The sequence below is a fragment of the Stegostoma tigrinum genome, chromosome 12 (assembly GCF_030684315.1).
Source record: "Stegostoma tigrinum isolate sSteTig4 chromosome 12, sSteTig4.hap1, whole genome shotgun sequence".
NCBI classification, from domain to species: Eukaryota; Metazoa; Chordata; class Chondrichthyes; order Orectolobiformes; family Stegostomatidae; genus Stegostoma; species Stegostoma tigrinum.
Genome location: NC_081365.1, coordinates 4,449,741 through 4,473,106, shown reverse-complemented (window position 1 = coordinate 4,473,106; position 23,366 = coordinate 4,449,741). Strand labels below are relative to the sequence as shown.

General features: G+C 42.6%; 1 protein-coding gene across 6 annotated transcripts in view; it reads right to left on the bottom strand.

Annotated features, from left to right (window-relative positions):
* Nucleotides 1-23,366, bottom strand: part of gbe1b (glucan (1,4-alpha-), branching enzyme 1b) — a 529,949-nt gene that overhangs the window by 133,187 nt on the left and 373,396 nt on the right. For all 6 annotated transcript variants that reach the window (XM_059650083.1, XM_059650082.1, XM_048540405.2 and 3 more), the window contains exons 11-12: nucleotides 13,244-13,354; nucleotides 8,371-8,542 (exon numbers count right to left, since the gene is read on the bottom strand). In XM_059650083.1, coding sequence (XP_059506066.1) covers nucleotides 8,371-8,542; nucleotides 13,244-13,354 — 283 coding nt within the window. The remainder of the gene's footprint in view (nucleotides 1-8,370; nucleotides 8,543-13,243; nucleotides 13,355-23,366) is intronic.

Below are 23,366 nucleotides of genomic sequence, written 5' to 3'. Positions count from 1 at the left end.
GTCATCTAGAGAATGGGAGGGAGAGTGGAAATGGTTTGCGACTGGGAGGTGCAGTTGTCTGTTGCGAACTGAGCGGAGGTGTTCTGCAAAGCGGTCTCCAAGCCTCCGTTTGGTTTCCCCAATGTAGTCGTGAGCCATTTCAACTCCCCCTCCCATTCCTCAGATGACATGTCCATCATGGGCCTCCTGCAGTGCCACAATGATGCCACCCAAAGGTTGCAGGAACAGCAACTCATATTCCGCTTGGGAACCCTGCAGCCCAATGGTAACAATGTGGACTTCACCAGTTTCAAAACCTCCCCTTCCCCCACCGCATCCCAAAACCAGCCCAGCTCTTCCCCTCCCGCCACTCTATCCCAAAACCAGCCCAGCCCGTCTCCGCTTCCCTAACCTGTTCTTCCCTTCCTCCCACCTCAAGCCACATCTCCATTTCCTACTTACTAACCTCATCCCACCACCTTGACCTGTCCGTCTTCCCTGGACTGACCTATCCCCTCCCTACCTCCCCACCTATCTTCTTTTCTCTCCATCTTCGGTCCGCCTCCCCCTCGCTCCCTATTTATTCCAGAACCCTCTCCCCATCCCCCTCTCTGATGAAGGGTCTAGGCCTGAAACATCAGCTTTTGTGCTCCTGAGATGCTGCTTGGCCTGCTGTGTTCATCCAGCTTCACACTTTATTATCTTGGCTTCTCCAGCATCTGCAGTTCCCGTTATCACTCCACCACTACCTTCTGTCTGCGGCCTTGCTCATCTTTAAGGGGTCCTACTCTCTCCCGAGTTACCCTTTTGTCATTAAAGTATTTGTAGAATCCTGTCGGATTGTCCTCAATTCTATTTTCCAAAAATGTCTCATGTCCCCTTTTTGCCCTCCTGATTGCCCTCTTAAGCATACTCCTGCTGTCTTTATATTCTTCTAAGGATTCACTTGATCTCTGCTTTTGAACTTGGCAATACGCTTCCTTCTTATTCTTACCCTGAACCTCAATTTCTCTCAATATCCAGCATTGCCTATACTATACTCACCAGCCTTGCCCTTCACCCTGATGGGAACATGCTGTCTCTGGACTCTCATCTCATTTTTGAGGGCTTCCCATTTTCCATCCACACTTTACCTGTAAACATCCATCCACAGTCAACCTTTGAAAGTTCTTGCCTAATACTGTCAGAATTGGCCTTCCTCCAATTTAGAACTTTAACTTTTAGATCCAGTCTATCCTTTTCCATTACTTTGAAAACTAACAGAGTTATGATCACTGGCCCCAAAGTGCTACCCCACTGACACTTCAATCAACTGGCCTTCCATATTTCCCAACATAGGCCAATATCTGCACCTTCTGTAGTAGGTACATCCACATATTAAATTAGAAAAGTTTCTTGTACACTTAACAAATTTCTCCTTAACACTATGGCAGATCCATTCGATGTGTGACAGTTATAATCCTCCACTATAACCCTCTATTATTCTTACAGATAACGGAGGCTTCCACACAAATTCGTTTCTCAAGGAACATCCTCCTTAAATACAGTCGTAATGTTATCCCTTATGAAAAAAGCCACTCTCCCTCCCTTCTTGCCCCCCTTTCTATCGTTCCTATAGCATCTATAACCTGGAACATTAAGCTGTCAGTCCCGTCCATCCTAGAACCACATCTTTGAAATTGCTTTGATATCCCAGTCCCATGTAGCCAACAATGCCCTGAGTTCATCTGCCTTTCTGGTTCGGTGTCTTGCATTGAGATAAGTGCAGTTGAATTGATCAGTGCTACCTCCATTGTCTGATTTGTTCCTGCTTGCCCTGACTATTCAACTTGCTCCTTCTCCCACCTGTGCCAGTCTCAGACTGATCTCTTTCCCCACTATGTCCCTGGGTCCTCCTCCTCAACTCCCTTCCCCACTCCCCCAGCTTAATTGTCTAAATCCTCCTGAGCAGCTCTAGCAAATCTCCGCACCAGTATATTAGTCCCCTTTTGATTCAGGTGCAATCCTTCCCTCTTTCTAGGTCACTTCTACTCCACAAGATACTCCAATGACCCAAAAACGTGAATCCTTCTTCGCTGCTCCTCCTCCTCCTCAGGCACACATTCATCTGCTCTATCTTCCTATTTCTACCCTCACTGATTTGTGGCGCTAGGAGTAATCCTGATATTGCTACCCTCAAGGACCTCCATTATAAATTTCTGCCAAACGTCCTATATTGTCTCTTCTGAATCTCATCTGATTCTCTTCCAATGTTAGTTCCAATGTGAACAATGAACTCCTGCTGGTGTCTCTCCCCTTTGAGAACATTCCGCACCTTCTCCAAAATATCCTTGATCCTGGCACCAAGGAGAAAATGCACCATTCAGAAGTCTCGCTGTTGACCGCAGAATCATCTGTCTGTACCTCTGGCTAGACAGTCCTCTATCACAGTTGATTGCTTGGAACCTGGCAGACCCCTCATTACATTAGAGCCTGTCTTTTTACCAGAAACCTGACTGTCAATGCTACATTCTCCTAACAGCCCATCAAACCATACATTTTCTAAAACAGCGTACTTGTTTGAGATTGGGATAGCCACAGGAAACTCCTGCACAACCGGCTTCCCTCTCCTACTTTTCCTGGAGGTCACCCATTTGCCTGATGTATCTTCGGTTTATAAAAGTTCTTTTACATTTCATATCATTTCATTTTAAAAGTAGTTTTATTTACTAATGTAGGTATTTATTGGAGTAAAGCTTATAGGATGTATTGTTTTATGTTCTTTATTTGATAAAGTAGGTCCTACAGAATGCAACTCCTGTTTTAACACTGATTACTGGGGGAACCTAAAGACACATTATTCAGAAATTCACAGACAACATTAAATCGGGGTTGACTGATCATTATCCAATGCTGGTTAGAAAGGATTGCCATGTACAGCCTGGTCTTTAGAACAGGAATAAACAATCCAGTGTAGGGATAGGCATTGATCTACGACAAGGTGAAGGTACATGTTTTAACCTTGCCCATGACATTTTGCTGACCAAGTGTTTTGACACTCATGCCAGGTGACTGAAATACTTCATTCCCAACGCTTCAACCGATTACAAAATCAAAGACAAATAAAATAGCTTTGAACTAAATCATTACAACTAGTCTTTGCCTACACAGACTGCCATCATAGTAAATTAAAAATATAGCAGTGTCCTTTCCAGAAAGCTGTCCTGAGCAGCCCATGAAATATGAATTTTGGCACCAGAGTGTACAGTTTATTAATTGCACTGCAAATAATATGTTACTGTTAGGCCATATTGTGGTTGGGTCCAGCAGGAAGTACACTCCACACATTTATAATGCAAATTCTGGTAGATCTTCTCCAAACAGCTGTGGTTTCTTCTGTCAAACGCCTTACACTATTGAAGTAAACACAAAAAATGACAAGAACAGCTCTTGGGAACAAAAAGGAAATCTTATTTGGTCGGGGACTGCCCAGTTTACCTCAGATTATGCTGAAAGAATAAAGCATCTGAAACATTTGGGCAACAGGTGTAGCTAGCTGTTTCATGATGCGACTATGAATAGCAATACAAATGGTGCTTGCCACAAACAGGATGCTGGTGTTCAAGCCAAAAGAAAAAAAACGCCCTGCCTGTCACACAAGTGAGTCATATGGAGTATGAATTTCAGTGCCAGTTTGATGCCAGGAATGTAAATCCACATTTCTCAGCCTGGCAGCTCACATCAAACAGCAGGGGCCTTCAGCAGCTCGCAACAAACAAGGTAATGATCATATCTAAATGACCCATGCTCATAAAACTCACAACAGTGTCTAACACTAGATGTGATTCTGCAAACGGACAGCGTTTGCTGGATAATCCTGAATAAGTGAGCAATTACAGTGATAACCAGTTGGGAACTGTCAGTCGAGTCCGCAGTGTGGTACATGCGCATGTACAAGAGGTCACATGTATTAACATACAAGGCCTGGTTCTGTGCAGACAGAAAGAATATGTGCACCAACTTCAGCTGCTTCAACTCAAAAGCATAGGTGTCAACCAATCGGTGGTTCATTTCTCAGGGTTTTTTAAAACAATATTTATTCACATGACAACAGCATTGCTGGCTAGGCAGCATTTATCAATAATTGCCCAGAGGGCAGTTAAGAGTCAACTACATTGCTGTGGGTCTGGAGTCACATGGAGGCCAGATCAGGTAAGGATGGCAGGTTGCTCCCTTAAAGAGCATTAGTGAACCAGTTGGGTTTTTCCAACAATGACAATGGATTCTCGGTCATTATTAGACTCTTAATTCCAAATATTTATTGAATTCAAATTCTCTGTCTGCTGTGGCAGGATTTGAACCCAGGTCCACAGAACATTATACAGTTCTTGGGATTAACTGTCCAGAGATATTACCATTAGGCCATCCCCTCACCCAGTCAAAGAATAACGCCCTGACCAATCAGGTTCAATCTGTTTGGTCTAAAATTTAACAAAGCCTGACCACTAACTGTTAATCAGTATTTTTTGGGTTCAGTCCTCATGGCAATGCCTCTACAAATGAGAGTCCACTTGACAACCAACTATCAAACATAGAACAGTACAGTACAGCACAGTACAGGTCCTTCGGCCCACAATGTTGTGCCAAAGTTTTATCCTAAACTTAAGGTTTATTTTACCTCCACCCCTACCATATACTATCATCCATATGCCTGTTTAATAACTGCTTAAATGCCCCTAATGAGGCCAAATCCACTACCCTCTCTGGCAACACATCCCATGCCCTGACCACTCTCTGAGTAAAGTACCTACCTCTGACGTCTCCCCTATATCTACCTCCACTCACTTTAAAACTATCTCCCCTCATAATAGCTACCCCCACCCTAGGAAAAAGTCTCTGGGTGTCCACTCTATCTATACCTCTGATTATGTTGTGCACCTCTATCAAGTCACCTCTCATTCTTCATCTTTCGAAAGAGAAAAGCCCTAGCTCTCTCAATCTTTCCTTGTAGGACATTCCCTCCATTCCAGGCAACATCCTGGAAAATCTCCTCTGCACCTTTTCCAATGCTTCCACATCTTTCTTGCAATGAGGCGAACAGAACTGGACACAATACTCCAGATGTGGCCGAACCAGGCTTGTGTATAGCTGGAGCATAACTTCACGGCTCTCGAACTCAATCCCTCTATTAATGAAAGCTAACACACTATATGCCTTCTTAACAACTCTATCCACCTGGGTGGCAGCGTTTAGGGAACTGTGGACATGAACCCCATGATTCCTCTGCTTCTCCACACTGCCAAGAATCTTTCCGTTAACCCTGTATTCTGCTTTCAAGTTTGTCCTTCCATCATAATGCCGGACTTCTTCTTGAGTGCAAAGTGAAAATCTTTGTCAAAACATTTTCTTTTTCAGCAATATTCAGAAAATGGGAGGAAAATGATGAACCTTGCAACTACCGTCAGGGCCAGTCAGTCTCATATTGGTGGCAAGGCAATTATTACAGACAATAATCACATGGCAGAACACAATCGTCACTGGAACCCCCTTACTGAACTCTCTACTTCCTCATTCCCTTACCCATCAAGATCAGCTCTGAAGAGTCACTGGACCCAAAATGTTAACTCTGATTTCTCTCCACAGATGTTGCCAGACCTGCTAAATTTATCCAGCAATTTTAGTTTTGGGTTTTATTCCCTGAACAAACTTTTGTTTGACTCCTGCTATTACTTATCCCCTACTTGTGACCAGCATCACTTCTGTCTGATCATTGATTCTTTCACCGCATTGAAGGTGTAAATAAACTAATTCTTTCAGTGTAGACTATTCTTAAATAGGATTCCAACACCGGAAATCAATTTGCATAACGTCTTCTGAACCCAATTCCAGTCTTTAACTCGATAATTTTACTTTTGAAATAGCCTCTCCTACTTTGCTTTATAAGACTAGACCTATCACTGAAGTAGCTTGTGGAAGACTAGTGGGACTGGGAAGGCTTGTAACTGCATTAAAATTAAAAAATATTTGTCTGCCTGAATCTTTTCAACACACAAGCATAATTTCTTCAAGTACAAAAACGCACCAGAGATCTGCGATCAACACAATTAAAACAGATTTAAATCCTACCTTTCCTTAACTGTATGGTATAAGTACTCATCTGTGATTCATTGCAATATGTTTAATTATTGTTGATTCATTTCTTCTCTATTACCATTTAAATCCCAAACTCCAACCTTATGACTGTGTGTTATGGCTTGATGTGCTAATTAGTTTGACATCGTCAATCTATGCTGAACATGCTTCTTTGAACTTGTTAGTGTCCCACGCAAACCAGAATCTGCCCTCTAATTAAATAATTGGATACAGGAAGCCTGGAACATGTCTAATTTGTTCCTTCAGAATTTTCAGTCACAGCAAGTACAAACAAGACCCACCACAAATTATAACAAAAGTAATAACAAGGACTGTACAATAAATCAGCCCCCAAACAAAATCCACTGCCAGAAGCTGAAAGTTCCGTCACCGCTGTTAACAATGACGAACTGATTTTGTTTTCAACACCCCTGAATAACTTTAAGGATATTGCTGTCCTGACCATACAGCACACGCTCAGCAACAACCCTCTGATGGCATGGTATCCTCTTGGCACTGATGTTCTAACAGCGCTGCATCCCTTTGGTATTGACGCTCCAATAGTGCGGCACTCCCTCAGCACTGACCCTCTGACAGTGCGGCACTCCCTCAGTACTGACCCTCTGACAGTGCGGCACTCCCTCAGTACTGACCCTCTGACAGTGCGGCACTCCCTCAGTACTGACCCTCTGACAGTGCGGCACTCCCTCAGTACTGACTCTCTGACAGTGCTGCACTCCCTCAGTACTGACCCTCTGACAGTGCGGCACTCCCTCAGTACTGACTCTCTGACAGTGCGGCACTCCCTCAGTACTGACCCTCTGACAGTGCAGCACTCCCTCAGTACTGACTCTCTGACAGTGTGGCACTCCCTCAGTACTGACCCTCTGACAGTGCGGCACTCCCTCAGTACTGACCCTCTGACAGTGCGGCACTCCCTCAGTACTGACTCTCTGACAGTGCGGCACTCCCTCAGTACTGACTCTCTGACAGTGCTGCACTCCCTCAGTACTGACTCTCTGACAGTGCAGCACTCCCTCAGTACTGACCCTCTGACAGTGCGGCACTCCCTCAGTACTGACCCTCTGACAGTGCGGCACTCCCTCAGTACTGACCCTCTGACAGTGCGGCACTCCCTCAGTACTGACCCTCTGACAGTGCGGCACTCCCTCAGTACTGTCCCTCTGACAGTGCGGCACTCCCTCAGCACTGACCCTCTGACAGTGCGGCACTCCCTCTGTACTGACCCTCTGACAGTGCGGCACTCCCTCAGTACTGTCCCTCTGACAGTGCGGCACTCCCTCAGTACTGACCCTCTGACAGTGCGGCACTCCCTCAGTACTGACTCTCTGACAGTGCGGCACTCCCTCAGTACTGACTCTCTGACAGTGCGGCACTCCCTCAGTACTGACTCTCTGACAGTGCGGCACTCCCTCAGTACTGACCCTCTGACAGTGCTGCACTCCCTCAGTACTGACCCTCTGACAGTGCTGTACTCCCTCAGCACTGACCCTCTGACAGTGCTGCACTCCCTCAGTACTGACCCTCTGACAGTGCGGCACTCCCTCAGCACTGACCCTCTGACAGGGCAGCACTCCCTCAGTACTGACCATACGACAGTGTGGCACTCCCTCAGTACTGACTCTCTGACAGTGCGGCACTCCCTCAGTACTGACCCTCTGACAGTGCGGCACTCCCTCGGTACTGACCCTCTGACAGTGCGGCACTCCCTCAGTACTGACCCTCTGACAGTACAGCACTCCCTCAGTACTGACCCTCTGACAGTACAGCACTCCCTCAGTACTGACCCTCTGACAGTGTGGCACTCCCTCAGTACTGACCCTCTGACAGTACAGCACTCCCTCAGTACTGACCCTCTGACAGTGCGGCGCTCCCTCAGTACTGACCCTCTGACAGTGCGGCACTCCCTCAGTACTGACTCTCTGACAATGCGGCACTCCCTCAGTATTGACCCTCTGACAGTGCGGCACTCCCTTGGTACCGACCCTCTGACAGTGCGGCACTCTCTTGGTACCGACCCTCTGACAGTGCGGCACTCCCTCAGTATTGGCCCCCTGACAGAACTGCTCTCTCTTATTGCTGCAACTCTGTTACCTGCTGAGAGTCAAGAAGAAATTTCTAAATTTGGCCTTGATCCCAAAGTGCTACCAACTGAGTCACACCTGGTAAAGTAGCAATGCCCCACTTTTTAAGGTTACAGCAGCAAATAAACAACATCATGTTATAATTTTACCATTGCACGGACGCTCTCAGACTTACCAATGAAATTCAAATATCCCTCTCCTCCCAGAGCATGTGTGATGAGACGGATCATTTTGTGCAACTGCATGCCGCGATCCACTACTGGTGTGAAGGGTGTCAGAACACTCATGTTCGTGTACATCTCAGCGTCCATCAACCAGAATGCTAATGTCTTGTCCCCAACAAGGGCCTATGTAACAAAAACTAAATGAGTGCAAGGTATCGGACGGACTTGTGAGGAACGTGAAATGGAACACCCTGCTGGATTCACACTAATAAATCACTAATCATCATCAATATGTGATACTGTGACCACAAACATAGGATGGTGTCTTTCTGGCAAAAACGGTCAATGGATAATTTAAAGAGGTTTCAAAACCAGAGTTTGATAGCAAACAAGAGAAATTGTTCACAATGACAGGAGGGCTATAAGTAGAGGACAAAGATTTAGAACAATTGTCAGCAGTACCACTAGGACAATGAGGAGAAATCTTTTTATATAGCAAGGTGTTGTACTCCAGAATGTGTCGCCTACAAAGTGTGATGGACATAGTTTCAATAGCAACTTCCAGAAGAGAATCAGATCAATACCTGTAAAATGTGCAGACGTAGAGGTAAAATGAAGAGTGGGACTGAATAGGTAGTTCTTTCAAAGAGCCATAATGGGTCAAATGGCCTCTTTCTGAATTGTATGACGATGGAATATTGATTACTCAAAAACTACTATGGACTCAGTTTCCATGGCACATCCTAGCATGCTAATAAAGCCAAATGGGAAGTTTGACTTGTTTGATTCTCCTTTCAAAAAGAGAGGCAAGTCTTGCTGCTGGTGAATTCCAAAGGCACATGGCAGACACCACTGTGGCTGTTTTCACATCACACCAATCATCAATTGACACACATCCTGAGCTCATTCAATGCTTCCAGGAAGTATCATGGAACGGGATCAGTCAACGAGTATTAAAGTCAATGAAAACCTTTTGAAAACTTTCAGCTGAATACAGTTAACATACTTTAATAAAATACATTTAATTGGCTGCAAATTGCTTTGGAATGTTCAATGGACATGAAAAACTGTACATAAACACCATCCTTTTCATTATTCTTCCAACTCGAGCAATGTTTCAATAAGGTTGACACAAAGGTACAGGTAAACAGGAGCTCGCTCAAAGATGTTGAGGAGTGTTTTGGTAAGGCATCTGATCAAGTCTACAGGACAGGCTGGTCAATAAAATTAAAGACTATTGGATACAAGGAAATATAGCAAATTAGATCCAAAATTGGTGGAGCGACAGGAAGCAGAGGTTAATAGTCATCAGGTATTTTTGTGAATGGAGAGAAGTTTGCCAGTAATGTTCCCCAGGCTTCACTTTGGGTCCCTGTTTGTGGTTTGTAATAATGATTCAGACTTAAGTTTTGGAAGTGTGACTGAAAAATTTACAGGTGACACACAAATCAGTTGAATAATAGATCAGGAAGAGGCTGGCCATCAACAACATAATGGTAAATGGTTTGGCTGAATGGACAAACAACTGGCAAATGGAACTCAGTCTGGAAAATTGAGAGAAATTATGCATTTAGAGAGGGCAAACAAAGCAAGGGAGTACACAGTATACTACACACTATTCTGATGAGTACAGGATGAGATGCCTTGTAATGTATCCGCACCGGTCCTTGCAGGTGGCAGGTTTAGATGAATACAGTACTAAAGAGGATATGGAATGCCTTCCTTTCTTGGTCGAGGTATTGAAAATAAAAACAGTGATGTCATGTTGGAACTATCAGATACACTGGTTGGGCCTCAGCTGGAATTTTGCATACAGCTTAGTCACCATGTTACAGGAAGAACATAATTACTCTGGAACGCAGAAAGCAGGTTACAGGAATGCCAGGGCTTGAAAACTGCATCTATGAGGGAAGATTCAATAGCGTTATTTGTTTCAGAGCAGAGGAGGCTGAGAGATGATTAATTGAGGTGTATTAAATAATAAGGGTCTTTGACAGAGTGGACAGGAAGGAGCTATTTACCTTTGCAGAGAGTTTAGTTAACAGGGAACACAGATTCTAATTGCCTGGTAGAAGCATTATACAAGACATGAGGAAACAGGCCTCTGGTAGGTCCCTGGAATTCACTTTCAGTTTTGGTGATTATGGTGGAAATCTTCATCCTATTTGAAAGAAGTCTGGATCCACACGCGAAGCACTGTAACCTGCAAGATTACAGCCTAAATGCTGGAAAGTGGGATTAGAATGCCTGACTAATTAATTCAGACAGGATTAGTGGAATGTTCTGTTTCTATGTCCTAAACTAACTATAGTCCTAGGTTTAGAGGTGAAGAGATTTAAGGAGAGAATTCCAGGGCCTGGGACTTAGGCAGCTACAGCACAACTGCCTATGGCAGAACAATTGTTAAAGTCACACTTTGGAGGCTATATGGCCTATATAATATCTTCATATTCTTCCTGAAGTATGCCACCTGTGATTAAATGTAATACTCCATCTAAACCGGAGGCTGAAGCAGGAGTCACAGTCTGGAATACAGAGTGTTGAAGTGTGCAGAAGGCAGTCAACTGAAGTAGGCAAGATGGCATTGTTTCCATTTAAAATAGTCAGCGAATGTATAAATGGGGTAAACGCAGCTAAATAACACTGGCCATACCGTTCGGTTAAGAGTTTGTAGAGTTGGGATTAGTATATCAGTATGGATAGAGAATTAGCCAACTAAGAGAAGCCAAAGTCAGGACAAAGGTATCAATTTGATGATGGTCACCTGTAACTAGTGAAGTGCCACGGGCATCAGGGCAAAGTATTTACAATACAAATTAATGATTCGGATAAAGTGAATATACTATTACAAGAGTTTGCAGATGGCACAAAGATAGGGAGGGGTGAGTAACGAGGATGACACTAGAAGTCCACAGAGGGAAAAAGACAGGTTGAATGAGTGGGAATAAACCTGGCCGATGGAATTTAGTGGGAGAAAATGTGATGTTATGCATTTTGGCAGGAAGAAAACAGGAGCTGAGTACTATGTAAATAGAGAGAGATTGTCGCAAGCTGCAGCACCGAAGGGTTTGAAAGTACTCATGCACAAATCACAAAAGAGTTTCGGGGAAATAGGGGAGACAAATGGAACATTTGTTTTTATTTCAAAGGGAATGGAATATAAAAATAGCAAAGCCTGGTTAAAACAGTACAATGCACTACAGACTACACCTAAAATATCATTTTCCTTCTGACTGCCAAAGATGGACATGCTGCCACAGGAGGCAGTCGAAAGAAGGTTCACGAGTCTGATTCAGGGTATGGTGGGATTTTGCAATATGGAGATGTTAAGTAGGTTGGGCTTGTACTCATCAGAGTTGAGAATAAGAGGTGACCTTTTATTGAAACATCCAAGGTTGTTAGGGAGTTTGGCAGAGTAGATACGGAAAGGTCATTCTCCGCTGTGGGAGAGGCTAGGACTACAGGGTATAATTTCAGAATAGGAATTCAGACATTTAAGACAGAGATGAGGAGGCATTTTATCTTAGAGAGGTGTGAATCTATGAAATTATTTACCACAGAGGACTGTCAATGTCAGGTCATTAAATATCCAAGGCTGAGAGAGACAAATTTTTAAATCAGTAAGGGATCAAGGGTTATAGGGAAAGGCAAGAAAGTGGAGTTGTGGATCATCAAATTAGTTATGATCTCATTAAATGGTGGGCAAATGGCTTCATTCTGTGTAACGATTCTGTGATAATACAAATCAACATAGTCTCCTCACTCTTGTACTCTATTAAACAAGCTTTCAGTACTAGCACTGAATACCTGAATACTGAAGAGGCCAGAATGGGACACAACATCAAAATCAGTGAGTGATTAGGATGAAGGGTGAAAGGGACTTGGTGACAATCAAGAAATGAGTAGTAGACCTTTGGATCATTTCAGAGTGGAAAATTGGAGGGCAACTAGAGGCATGTTGGAATAATGACATCTCAAAACAATGAAGAAAGCCTATTAGTTATACAGTGCCTATAACACACAAACGTTTAAAGGTGCTTCACGAGGGTACTATAAAGTTTGCCTCTAAAATACAAGAGGCTTGATCAAATAAGGTAGGCTTTTTGTCTTAGAAGGAAAAAGACAGAGAAGCCAAGAGGCTGGAAGGTGCAGGGAGGGAACTCCAAAGCTTAGGGCCTAGGCAACTTAAAGGTCTATCAATGTGGAGCAATTACATTCGGGGACGTTTGAAAGGTCTAAACTAGAGTACTGCAGATATCTCAGAACACTGAGGAACTGCACATGATTGTAAATTCAGGGAGGGGCAGAGAAGCTACAAAGAGATTTGAAAACAAGGAGGAGAATTTTAACGTCAACTCACACCTTGACCGAGTGCCAATGTAGGTCAGCAAACACATGGACAGTAGGGGAGTTGCTCAGAGTTGACAACCAAGTGGCAGAGTTCTCAACTGGAGGATCCAATATGCATTGGAATAATCATTGGTGAGAGGTACAGAGTAAAGTTGAGCTAAGATGAAGTCCAGTCAGGCAATAAAACAGAAGAGGAAGCAGGCCACCCCAGTGATGAGATAACACAGTGTAGAGCTGGACGAATACAGCAGGCCAGGCAGCGTCAGAGGAGCAGGAAATCTGATGTTTTGGGTCTGGACCCTTCTTCAGAAATGGAGAGAGGGTGGGGGGGGGTGGGTCAGGGGCTTCCCATTTCCTTTTTTATTTTTGAGATCTCCTCCCCATCCCTGTGTTCCTCCAGCTCCACGCTTTGTTATCTCTGACTCCAGCATCTGCAGTTCTTGCTATCTCATCCCAGTGATGAGATGGACAGCTGGTCAGTGCGCACCGTTCCAAAAAGAACATTGGGTTAACCAATTCTGGACAAGGGGTTACCTGGTCATGGCTCTCGGCATAGGCGATACACCTCTCTCCATACCGCCGGTTTGTTAATGTGTAGACAATATTACCCATGTTCCAGTCTTCATCCTTCAACTCTTTCAATATCTGCAGTCATTAAGAGGAGTTACAGTTTACACATTGCCCCTGTGGCACAAACGCTTAGTTAAAACTAAATCACATTAGGCAGAGTCTGAAAGTGACAATCAAAATTGGTTAAAAATTTCATTATCTATTTTCCATCAGGCACCCCAGTCCTTTAGTATTAAAACAGATTAAATTTATACGCAAATTTTTCTGCAGTTATTATGCAATAGAAAAGCAATTAAGTCACAGGTAACAGATAAAAATTCTGTGACAATAGCTGACTTGTTTTACAAATCAGATAATAGCACCACTAATTCTGTTTGAAGAGACAGAATCTAGGTTCAACCAATCACAGGATTTTTAATCCAGCTACACACAAAAGTTGCCAAAAAAAAAGCTGGCAGCTGTCACTGCAACTATAGGCACAATTAGGAGGTCTTGCTCACTGCTATGCACTGTCTGTAACAATGGTGAAACGAAACATAGCAGGTGCATTAATATTTCAAAACAGAAAAGAAAGAATCATTTGTGTTTCAGCTGAAGACTGTTCATCGGAAGAGTTCTGACAAAAACACTGTGCGTGCAATGTTAACCTATCCTTTTGAATTTCAAATGATATTGACTCATTGTGTGTTTCCAGCATTATAGACTCAGGGGCTGAATGACACAGGGTGCCATGGATCCACCATCCATCCTCTTACCTAAAATGTCAAGGGAGAAGTCTCGTACAGGGAAAAAATGACTGCCCTGCTGCTATTTTGCAGCTAATTAGCTGTTGATGGGCAGAAAGCATGATACTCACACTTAGGGACAATTATTTAGGGTGCCAATTAGCCCACAGTTAGGTAGGTTACCCATTGAAACCCTAGGGGGAGCAGACCCCCACTGGATTCAGTTTGCCCTCACCCCTGCCATGAGGGAGCGTTCAATCCATAACGCACAGGAGGTTGCCATTCAGTCCACTGTGTCAATTCATTGAAAGAGATATTCAGTTCGTCTCATACCTTTACTCTTTCTTCTTTGCCCTGCAATTATTCTTCCATTTCAACTGTGCACCAATCCATCTGCCCTTGGAGAAGCGCATTCCAGACATCGACAAAACCATGTAACACTAAAATCTCTTCATCAATGTGAGAACTAGCTGTCTTCTAACCGTATATAGAATCAAGTGAACAGAAATAGCTCTCCTCCTGATTGAGGCAAGTACTACAGAAGGCAACTGACATGAGACAACGCTGTGGTCCCTAGGGGGAATAGAAAGTAAACTAATGGGCACACATGAAGGAAAGAACATCAGTTCGGACTGAAAAAATTTTCAAAGGTGATCCAGGCTAGTCTGGAACAGCTCACTCATTAGCTCAAGATGACTTCAGGCCGGACTATATCTGCACTAGGTTCAGTTGAAACTTTGGTTAGCAGAAGACATTGTTTAGAAACGACTACCACAATCGGGTATAGAAATCAGCATCACACAGAGCTTATGCTTAAAAAGAGGATTGTCACACTGTGGCGTGTGCATTACACGCCCTGTCAGCAGGGCACAGAGGAACAGATATGTCAACAATTCAATGAGGTGTGTAAAAATAACAATGAGGTAATTAAATTAGGGGATCTCAATTTCTCCACCATAAATTGGAAAGTGTAACAGGCTTAGAAGGGGCAGCATTTTTTAAATGTGTTCAGAAGAACTTTTTAATCTCAACATGCAGACAGTCCTGCTGGACCAAATTCTGGGAATAAAGTCAGACACTTGTGGGCAACATTTCAGTGATAGAAACCCCAATGTGTTATGGAAAATGATCTTCTAAAAAAAAAGCAATTTTGGTTTGGCGGGGAAGGCCAGCAAGATTAGGGAGAATCCAAAGACATGCTGCAAGTATAATGAGGGGAAGAGGATAACCAGGAGAAGCCTGGGGCTGAAGAGGGATCAAAGGGGCAATCTGAGCTAGAGGACTTTGGTCGGGTGTTAAGTGAGTATTTCAGGTCTGTCTTCACTCAAGAGGAGGATGATGCAGGGACAGAATTTAGGACAAGGGATTGAGAGGTTCTTGAGCAGTTCGACATAATCAGTGAGGAGGCACTGGAGGCTTTGGCAGCTTAAAAGTGGATGACTCCAGGTCCAATTAGATTATATTTGAGGCTGCTGCAGGAAATGAGAGAAGAAATTACAGGTGCTCAAGCCCAAATGTTTAATTCGTCTTTGGCCACATGACAGGCGCCAGAAGACTGGCGGACAGCGAATGCGATTCCACTTTTCAAGAAGAGTGATAGAGATAGACCAAAGAAATACAGACTAGTGAGTCTCACCTCAATGGCACAGAAACTATTGGAGAAAAATCTGAAGGAGGTAATGAATCTTTACTTACGAGAGGTAAGGTTTGAATAGGAATACTCAGCATGGTTTTTGTCAGATGATGCTCCTGTCTAGATTTTGTTGAGTTGTCCAGGCGTGCAGAGGACTGTTACGCAGCTGATGTAGTTTATTTCATAATGGATTTTAGCAAAGGGCTTGACAAAGTCCCAGCTGGAAGACCAATAAAGAAGATGAGGACATGGGATCCAGGATAACAACATATTGGCGCACGGTGGCTCAGTGGTTAGCACTGCAGCCTCACAGCACCAGGGACCTGGGTTCGATTCCAGCCTTGGGTGACTGTCTGTGTGGAGTTTGCACAATCTCCCTGTGTCTGCGTGGGTTTCCTCTGGCAGGCTGGGTGGATTGGCCATGCTAAATTGCACGTAGTGTTCAGGGGTGTGTGGGTTATAGGGGGATTGGTCTGGGTGGGATGCTTCAAGGGTTGGTGTGGACTTATTGGGCCTTTCCACACTGTAGAGAACCTAATCTAATCTAAAAAACTGTTTTAGTGATTGGACGAGTGAACGGTGGTAGAAGACTGTTTGTGTGAAAAGACCAGTGTCCAAAGGTGTGCTAGAACATAGAATTGTACAGCACAGTGCAGGCCCTTCGGCCCACGATGTTGTGCCAAACGTTTACCCTAAACCGAAGGTCTATCTAACATCCACCCCTACCACATACTATCATCCATTTGCCTATTTAATAACTGCTTAAATGCCCCTAATGAGGCAAAATCCGCTACCCTCTCCGGCAATGCATTCCATGCCCCTACCACTCTGAGTAAAGAACCTATCTCTGACATCTCCCCTATATCTACCTCCCCTCACTTTAACACTATGTCCCCTCATAATAGCTACCTCCACCCGAGGAAAAGGTCTCTGGCTGTCCACTCTATCTACACCTCTGATCATGTTGTGCACCTCTATCAAGTCACCTCTCATCCTTTGTCGTTTGAAAGAGAAAAGCCCTAGTTCTCTCAACCTTTCCTCATAAGACCTTCCCTCCATTCCAGGCAACATCCTGGTAAATCTCCTCTGCACCTTTTCCAGTGCTTACACACCTTTCCTGTAATGAGGTGACTAGAATTGAACATAATACTCCAGGTATGGCCGAACCGGGCTTTTGTATAGCTGGAGCATATCTTCACAGCTCTTGAGCTCAATCCCTCTATTAATGAAAGCTGACACACCATACGCCTTCTTAGCTACTCTATCCACCTGGATGGCAGCTTTCAGGGAACTGTGGACGTGAACCCCATGATCCCTCTGCTTCTCTGCACTGCCAAGAATCTTTCCATTCGCCCTGTATTCTGCTTTCAAGTTTGTCCTTCCAAAATGAATCGCCTCACATTTTTCAGGATTAAACTCCATCTATAGGGATTGCCGTGGGTCTGTTAATAAGTGACATGTATAAACAATATGAAGAAAACGTGCTGGAGAGGGATGATGATAAGTAAGTTTACCAATGATATGAAGATTGGCCAGGTGGTTGACAGTGACGAAGAGAAGATTTAGATGGATTGTTCAGATCAGCAGATGGACTTAACTCTGAAAGGTAAGAGATAATGCTCTTCAAATGATGTAACAAGGCAAGGGAGTCCTCAATCAGCAGTAGAACACTAAGAAACCCAGAGGAACATCGGAATCTTCGGGTGCTTCTCCACAAATCCCTGAAGGTGGTGGGCAGGTTAATAAGGTCATTAAAAAGATATACAGGACACTGTCTTTATCAGTTGTGGCATACATAATAAGAGCAGAGAGGTTAAGTGAGACCCTTAGGCTCAGCCACAGCTGGAGTACTGTGTGCAGTTCTGGTTACCACACTATAGGAAGGATATTATTTCAGAGGAGATTCACCAGAATGCTGTCCGGGATAGAGCACTTTAGCTATGAAGAGAGATTGGATAGGCTTGCGTTTTCTTCTTCGGATTAGTGAAGGTTGAGGGGGAACCTCATTGAGGTGTATATGATTATGATGGGCAAGCACAGAATGGCCAGAAAGTGCCTGTTCCCCTTTACTGATGGGTCAATAACAATGGGACACAATTTTAAGGTGAGAGGTAAGAGGTTCAGAGGGAATTTGAGGAAAATCTTTTCATCCAATGACTAGGAACGTATTAGAGGTGAAAAACCTCACAAACTTCAAAAAAAAGTATTTAGATGAGCACTTGAAACATACACACCATGTTATAACATTCAGGCTATGGGCCAAGTGGTGAAAGGCCAAACTACTGCAAACTTAAATGGACCAAAAGGTCTCTTCTGTGCTGTACAATTTTGTGATTCAATGCTTCACTGTATGCTTAATAGCTCCTAAACTAGTGAACGCTTCTCATCTGAGATAAGGTGTAGAGCTGGATGAACACAGCAGGCCAAGCAACAACAGAGGAGCAGGAAGACTGATGTTTCGGGCCTAGGCCTTTCTTCAGAAATTTTCTCATCTGTTACAGATCCAATGCCTCCCTCTCTAACTCCTGTATTGTATCTCACCTGTTGATTATGATTTTGAATTAAATAAAACCTTGATCCCCTGGTCCTTTGGTATAATCTGTGACTCCCAGATGAAAGCTTACACATTTATTCCCTGGTCTTTAGTCATAAGTTATGTTCCTATGTTAGATTGGCTTCTATTCTCGATATTCTTCTCATTGTGAAACACGAGAATGATTAGATTCCCTACAGCGTGGAAACAGGCCCTTCGGTCCAACAAGTCCACACTGCCCCTTGAAGCATCCCACCCAGACCCATCCCCCTGTAACCCACACACCCCTGAACACTATGGGCAATTTTAGCATGGCCCATCCACCTAACCTGCACATCTTTGGACTGTGGGAAGAAACCGGAGCACCCGGAGGAAACCCACACAGACAGGGGGAGAATGTGCAAACTCCACACACATGGGTGAAACACTAGAAGGAAATATAATAGTTCTATTTCATAAGATCAGCAGGCTGAGAAACAACAAGCTTTAAAGAACAAACATGTGGAAAGTAAGTTGGTGTTCTAAGACCATAAGACATATGAGTAGAAACTGCCATTCAGTCCATTGAGTCTGCTCTACTATCCAATGAAATTGTGGTTCATCTGAAATCCTCAAATAATGGCTATGCATCATTGCTATTCACAATTACTTTTAAAGCACTTAAATCTCACCATGCTGAGTTTTAAAACAAAATTAATTAAATCTGAAAAAGAGTTTACGCTTCCATTCTTGCTACTAGATATGGTCAATGTATTCTTGCATGCATTGTTCTTAGAAGTCATGTACCTCAGTTCACCAGAGATTTGCCACGATACTGTTCTATTTTAGAGATAACATTTGCTTTAAACAGACAGTGAACTAATTGAAGTGCCACTCTGTACAGAATTGTCTATTCTTGGATTGTCAACTTGACAGAGGTAGATCTGCACAACACACAAGTCAGAAAATTTGTTTTCTCTACTGTTCTGCTGGGTGCAGATGGCCAGCCTGAAGACCATCACATCAGTTTCACATCAGACAAGTGGCATTGATTTTAGTTTAACCTGACTTTGGCTCCTATTAATATCTGTACACCATTTAAAAACAAAGGGGGAAGAGATTAAGCATCTCCAGACATCAACTCAGACATGTTTTGCGGTATCAGAAGAAAAATAAACATAATTTACATTCCTATACTGCCACTCACAACTTCAGAATGCTTCAAAGCACTTTATAACATTCAAATATTTTTGAAGTCTTGTCAATATCATAATATAGGTAAATGCTGCAGCCACTTTACACACAGCAAGTTCACACAGACCCCAATATGCTAATGGCTAGAAGACTTTTTGTTTTCATTAATTTATCGAGTGATAAATACTGGCCCAACAGATGAACACACCCATTGTACTTCAAAGTACTACTGTGCGTTGCTTTAAGGCAAATTGACAGGAAGACATTTAACATTTTAGCTGAAAAATATCACTTTGTCAGTACCAGCACTGAATTTTTAGATGGGATTGGGAACTGAACAAACTTACTTTCATTCCAAGAACGCTACTCTCTGATCCACAGCTAGGATAAAGTCAGCTTATGTAGAATTGCTAATTACTTTGTGCACACACATGTGGAAAGAAGTATTCCAGGGCTTCAAGGTTGATCTAGTTATTTCTTAATCAGAGATATTACAGGTGTATGAGCTCAAATAAACACTGTCCTCTTATTTCTTCCCATTCCCACCCCTTGATTAACAACTAAAATCAATTAATAGAGCGAGCTTCGGATTTCCTAATATCAGCCAATTTTTCAAAACTATCAAAAGAAAGATACTGCAGTGCTGGAAATCTGAAGTAAAAACAGAAACTGAGGAAAGTCTGACACATCTCAGGGAAAGGAACAGCTATTGTGGCCTGAATGTTAGTATTTTTTTCTAAGCATGCTGCTAGGCCTGCTTAGTATTTCTAATATTTTTGTTGTTATTTCAGACCTGTATATTTATTAGACAGGATAATATATATATAGATAAAGTTTGAATTAAGGCCATATTTTAAATACCATTTCTCGTGTTTTCAAACTGTTATTTCAAGAAATTCTGATTAGCTTTCTGCTAACTTCAATAGATTGAAAAGTTTGAGAGGCTCATAACGGAGGAAGGTGGGGTCTATAAATGTAGACCCACCTGCGATGTAAAAAGGGACAAAGGTTAGGATAATCCAAAAGCTGCAAGATGCCAGGGGCTCAACACTGCAAAAAGCTGAGAAAAGTATTGAAAGGTAAGGGGTAAAATTTAAAAGAAATAAGGGAAAGAAATTTACAGCGAGAGAAAATACTGACAAGTTAAATTCATGGAAAATGAAAAGAACAAAGGATAACTAAGGAAAGAACTAAGCTGATCAGGGACCAAAACAATACCTTGTGACCTCTTCTGGAACGTTGGTTGTAAAGATTAGAATCAAACATATATTTTTCTAGATGTTAAGAAATTTACGGGCTATGGGCACAGTGCAGAAAGACGGCTTTGAGGTTGTCCATGAACAGTTTGAATAGTGGACAGCTCAAAGGACTGAATGGTCTCCTCCTGCTCCTATTTTCCTAATCATCTTTAAACACTTCAAAGCATCTATCACAGAGACTCATTATGACCATCCATCTCTTAGTCCAGTTTGTGTCTTCCTAAATGTCAGTCCCCAAATAATGGCCACCAACTGAAAGCAATTAAATGTAATTAATGCCCTATTAACATGGCTGTTGAATGTAGTGGTCGTATCCTTACCTCTGAGCCAGAAGGCCCATGTTCAAGTTCCATCTGCTGCAGAGATTTGTAATAACATCTCCGAAGAAGTTGATTACAAAGTACCTACACTAACAGCTCATCCATGCACACGGAGGACAATGGCACGGTTCTGAATAAATACCTTACACCTTTTTTCAGGACTCGACTCAGGAGTCTAGCTTATCATGGTATAAATGAATGACTTATACATATGGGGAATGATTGTGTAGTTACAAAGATTAGCTCTATGATTACAGAAGGACATCAATGAAATGAAAAAGTGGCAAATGGAACTTAATCTGTGTAAGTGTGAGACAATGTATTTAGGGAAGACTACCAAAGCAAAGGATTACACAATAATGTGTATCATTCTGAGACGTGTACATTGAATGGTGTACACATGAACCTTGGGCTGTATGTCCACAGATCCCTGTAGATTTCATAACAGATAGGTATGTTAGTCAAGAGGGCAGAGGAAGACTTTTCTTAAGTGTACAAGGCAGAAAATAAAAGAACGTGAAGGTGATGCCAAAACATGAGTTGCACTCCAGTTCGAGTACTGTGTACAGTTCTGGTCATACCTTAGGCGATTGATATGATTGCTTGATAAGGATAAGAGGGATTTATGAAATTACCAGGAATGGAATATTTTGGTGATGAGACTGTTTTATTTGGATCTTAGGGATATTTGATTGAAGGGATAAAATAACCATAAGCCTATGGAGAGTGGAGAAGAAGAAGCTACTTGCCTTAACAGAGAGTTCAATACCCAGATGGCACAAAGAAGATGATTAGAAGAGAAGTAAAAGATCGGGGCAAGTTATAGATATTTTCACCCAGAGGTCTTGAGCCCACTGCCTAAAAGGGTGATACAGGCAGAAACTCTCATCATATTTAAAACCCATAAGTAGATACTTACTTGAGGAATGAGACTGGAAAGCTTTTCTTTAGCCAAGAGCACAATGGACTAAATGGCCACTGCGTTTTTCTCCCATACATTCATATGGTTAGTTCACTGAATGATGACAATGCACGCACACTGACCATACACCATGGAAAATTACACAAACATCACATCTCAATGCAGATTTGAGAAATGTGAGTTGTTGATGTCCTACTTATTCAATCTAACTACCTCTGACTAAGATTGCTCATCACTGGTTCTGCACTGACCGTGGAATCACACTTGTACTAAAACAAAAGAAATAAACTGCGACAGAGATGTTTCATTTTTGCAAATTATCAGCCTATCCCAGTTAGAGTGCTGAAAAAGTGTGTAGTGATGAACTGGGTCACTGCTATTTTTCATATTTAGGTGAGTTTAACCAGCACTGATGAGCAGAATTGAGAGGGTGGAAAGCAGGAGCAAGTCGCATGTGAGTGCCAATTGTTGATTTACCTAAAGTTACACTTCTGAGCAGCTGAAAACGCCCCGCCAATTCATCAAAAAACTCAGCCAACAACCCAACTCTGAGAGGTGTTGGTCACCTGAACCCACTCTTGTTTGTATCACAACGCTGTCTAGGCAGGGTAAGTTCTAAGTAAGTACCACAGACTACCTCAGGGTCTAGAGGTGCATTAGCGAAATGATGTGAGTCAGAGGTCTCCGACCATATTGCAAGATTTGGATCTATGCCATTAGTAGATTAGGAGGAAAGAGGTATAAAAATAAATGGAAACAAATGGTGAATGAAATGATTACCAACATTTATCCCTTAGCCAACTTTACCCCTAAAAACTAATTATTATACTGCTGCAGATTCTTGCTGTGTGGAAATTACCTGTCTACAACACTGATGCTATTTAATGTCTGTGAAGTGCTTTGGGACTGTTCAGAACGCTCTGTAGAAATAGTAGTTATTTCCTTTTTATTGATTTGCTGGTGTGGATGGTAGATTATCTATTTTTACTGTTTATTTTAAGTGAGAAATAATTTGAAAGTGATCACGCCCATGCCCCAAGAGGGAACTAAAGATCCAAATTCTGGATTCTCTTGAATTGATTTACAGTATTTAATTGATTCAGTGTTAAGAGCCTCTATTATATTTCGTCCATGTGTACACCTTTCTGAGGTAAAAAAGCTCCAGTTTGCCCATCTTCTTGTAATTTAATCTCACAGTTCTGGTGCATTCCTTTTGTCTTCTGCTCTTTGTTTTTTTTGTCTTTTTTATGGTATTGCGATCTTAATGAGAGTTATGTCTTCCCATTGCCCTATATGATACCAAATTAATAATATCACAAATATCCCTTAAACTGCACCAAGTCTCACTGAAGACAGTCAGCCACCTTTACATTTGTTTCTGGCCCAAATACCTTCACATTATTACAAGCATATTTAATGCTGAACTGCAGGCAGTTTGTTCCAGATCATTCATAACTACTGTAAATAGTAGGGATCTTGCACTAGATCCCCAGGGAATACCACTAGTTATGTTTCTGAGGTA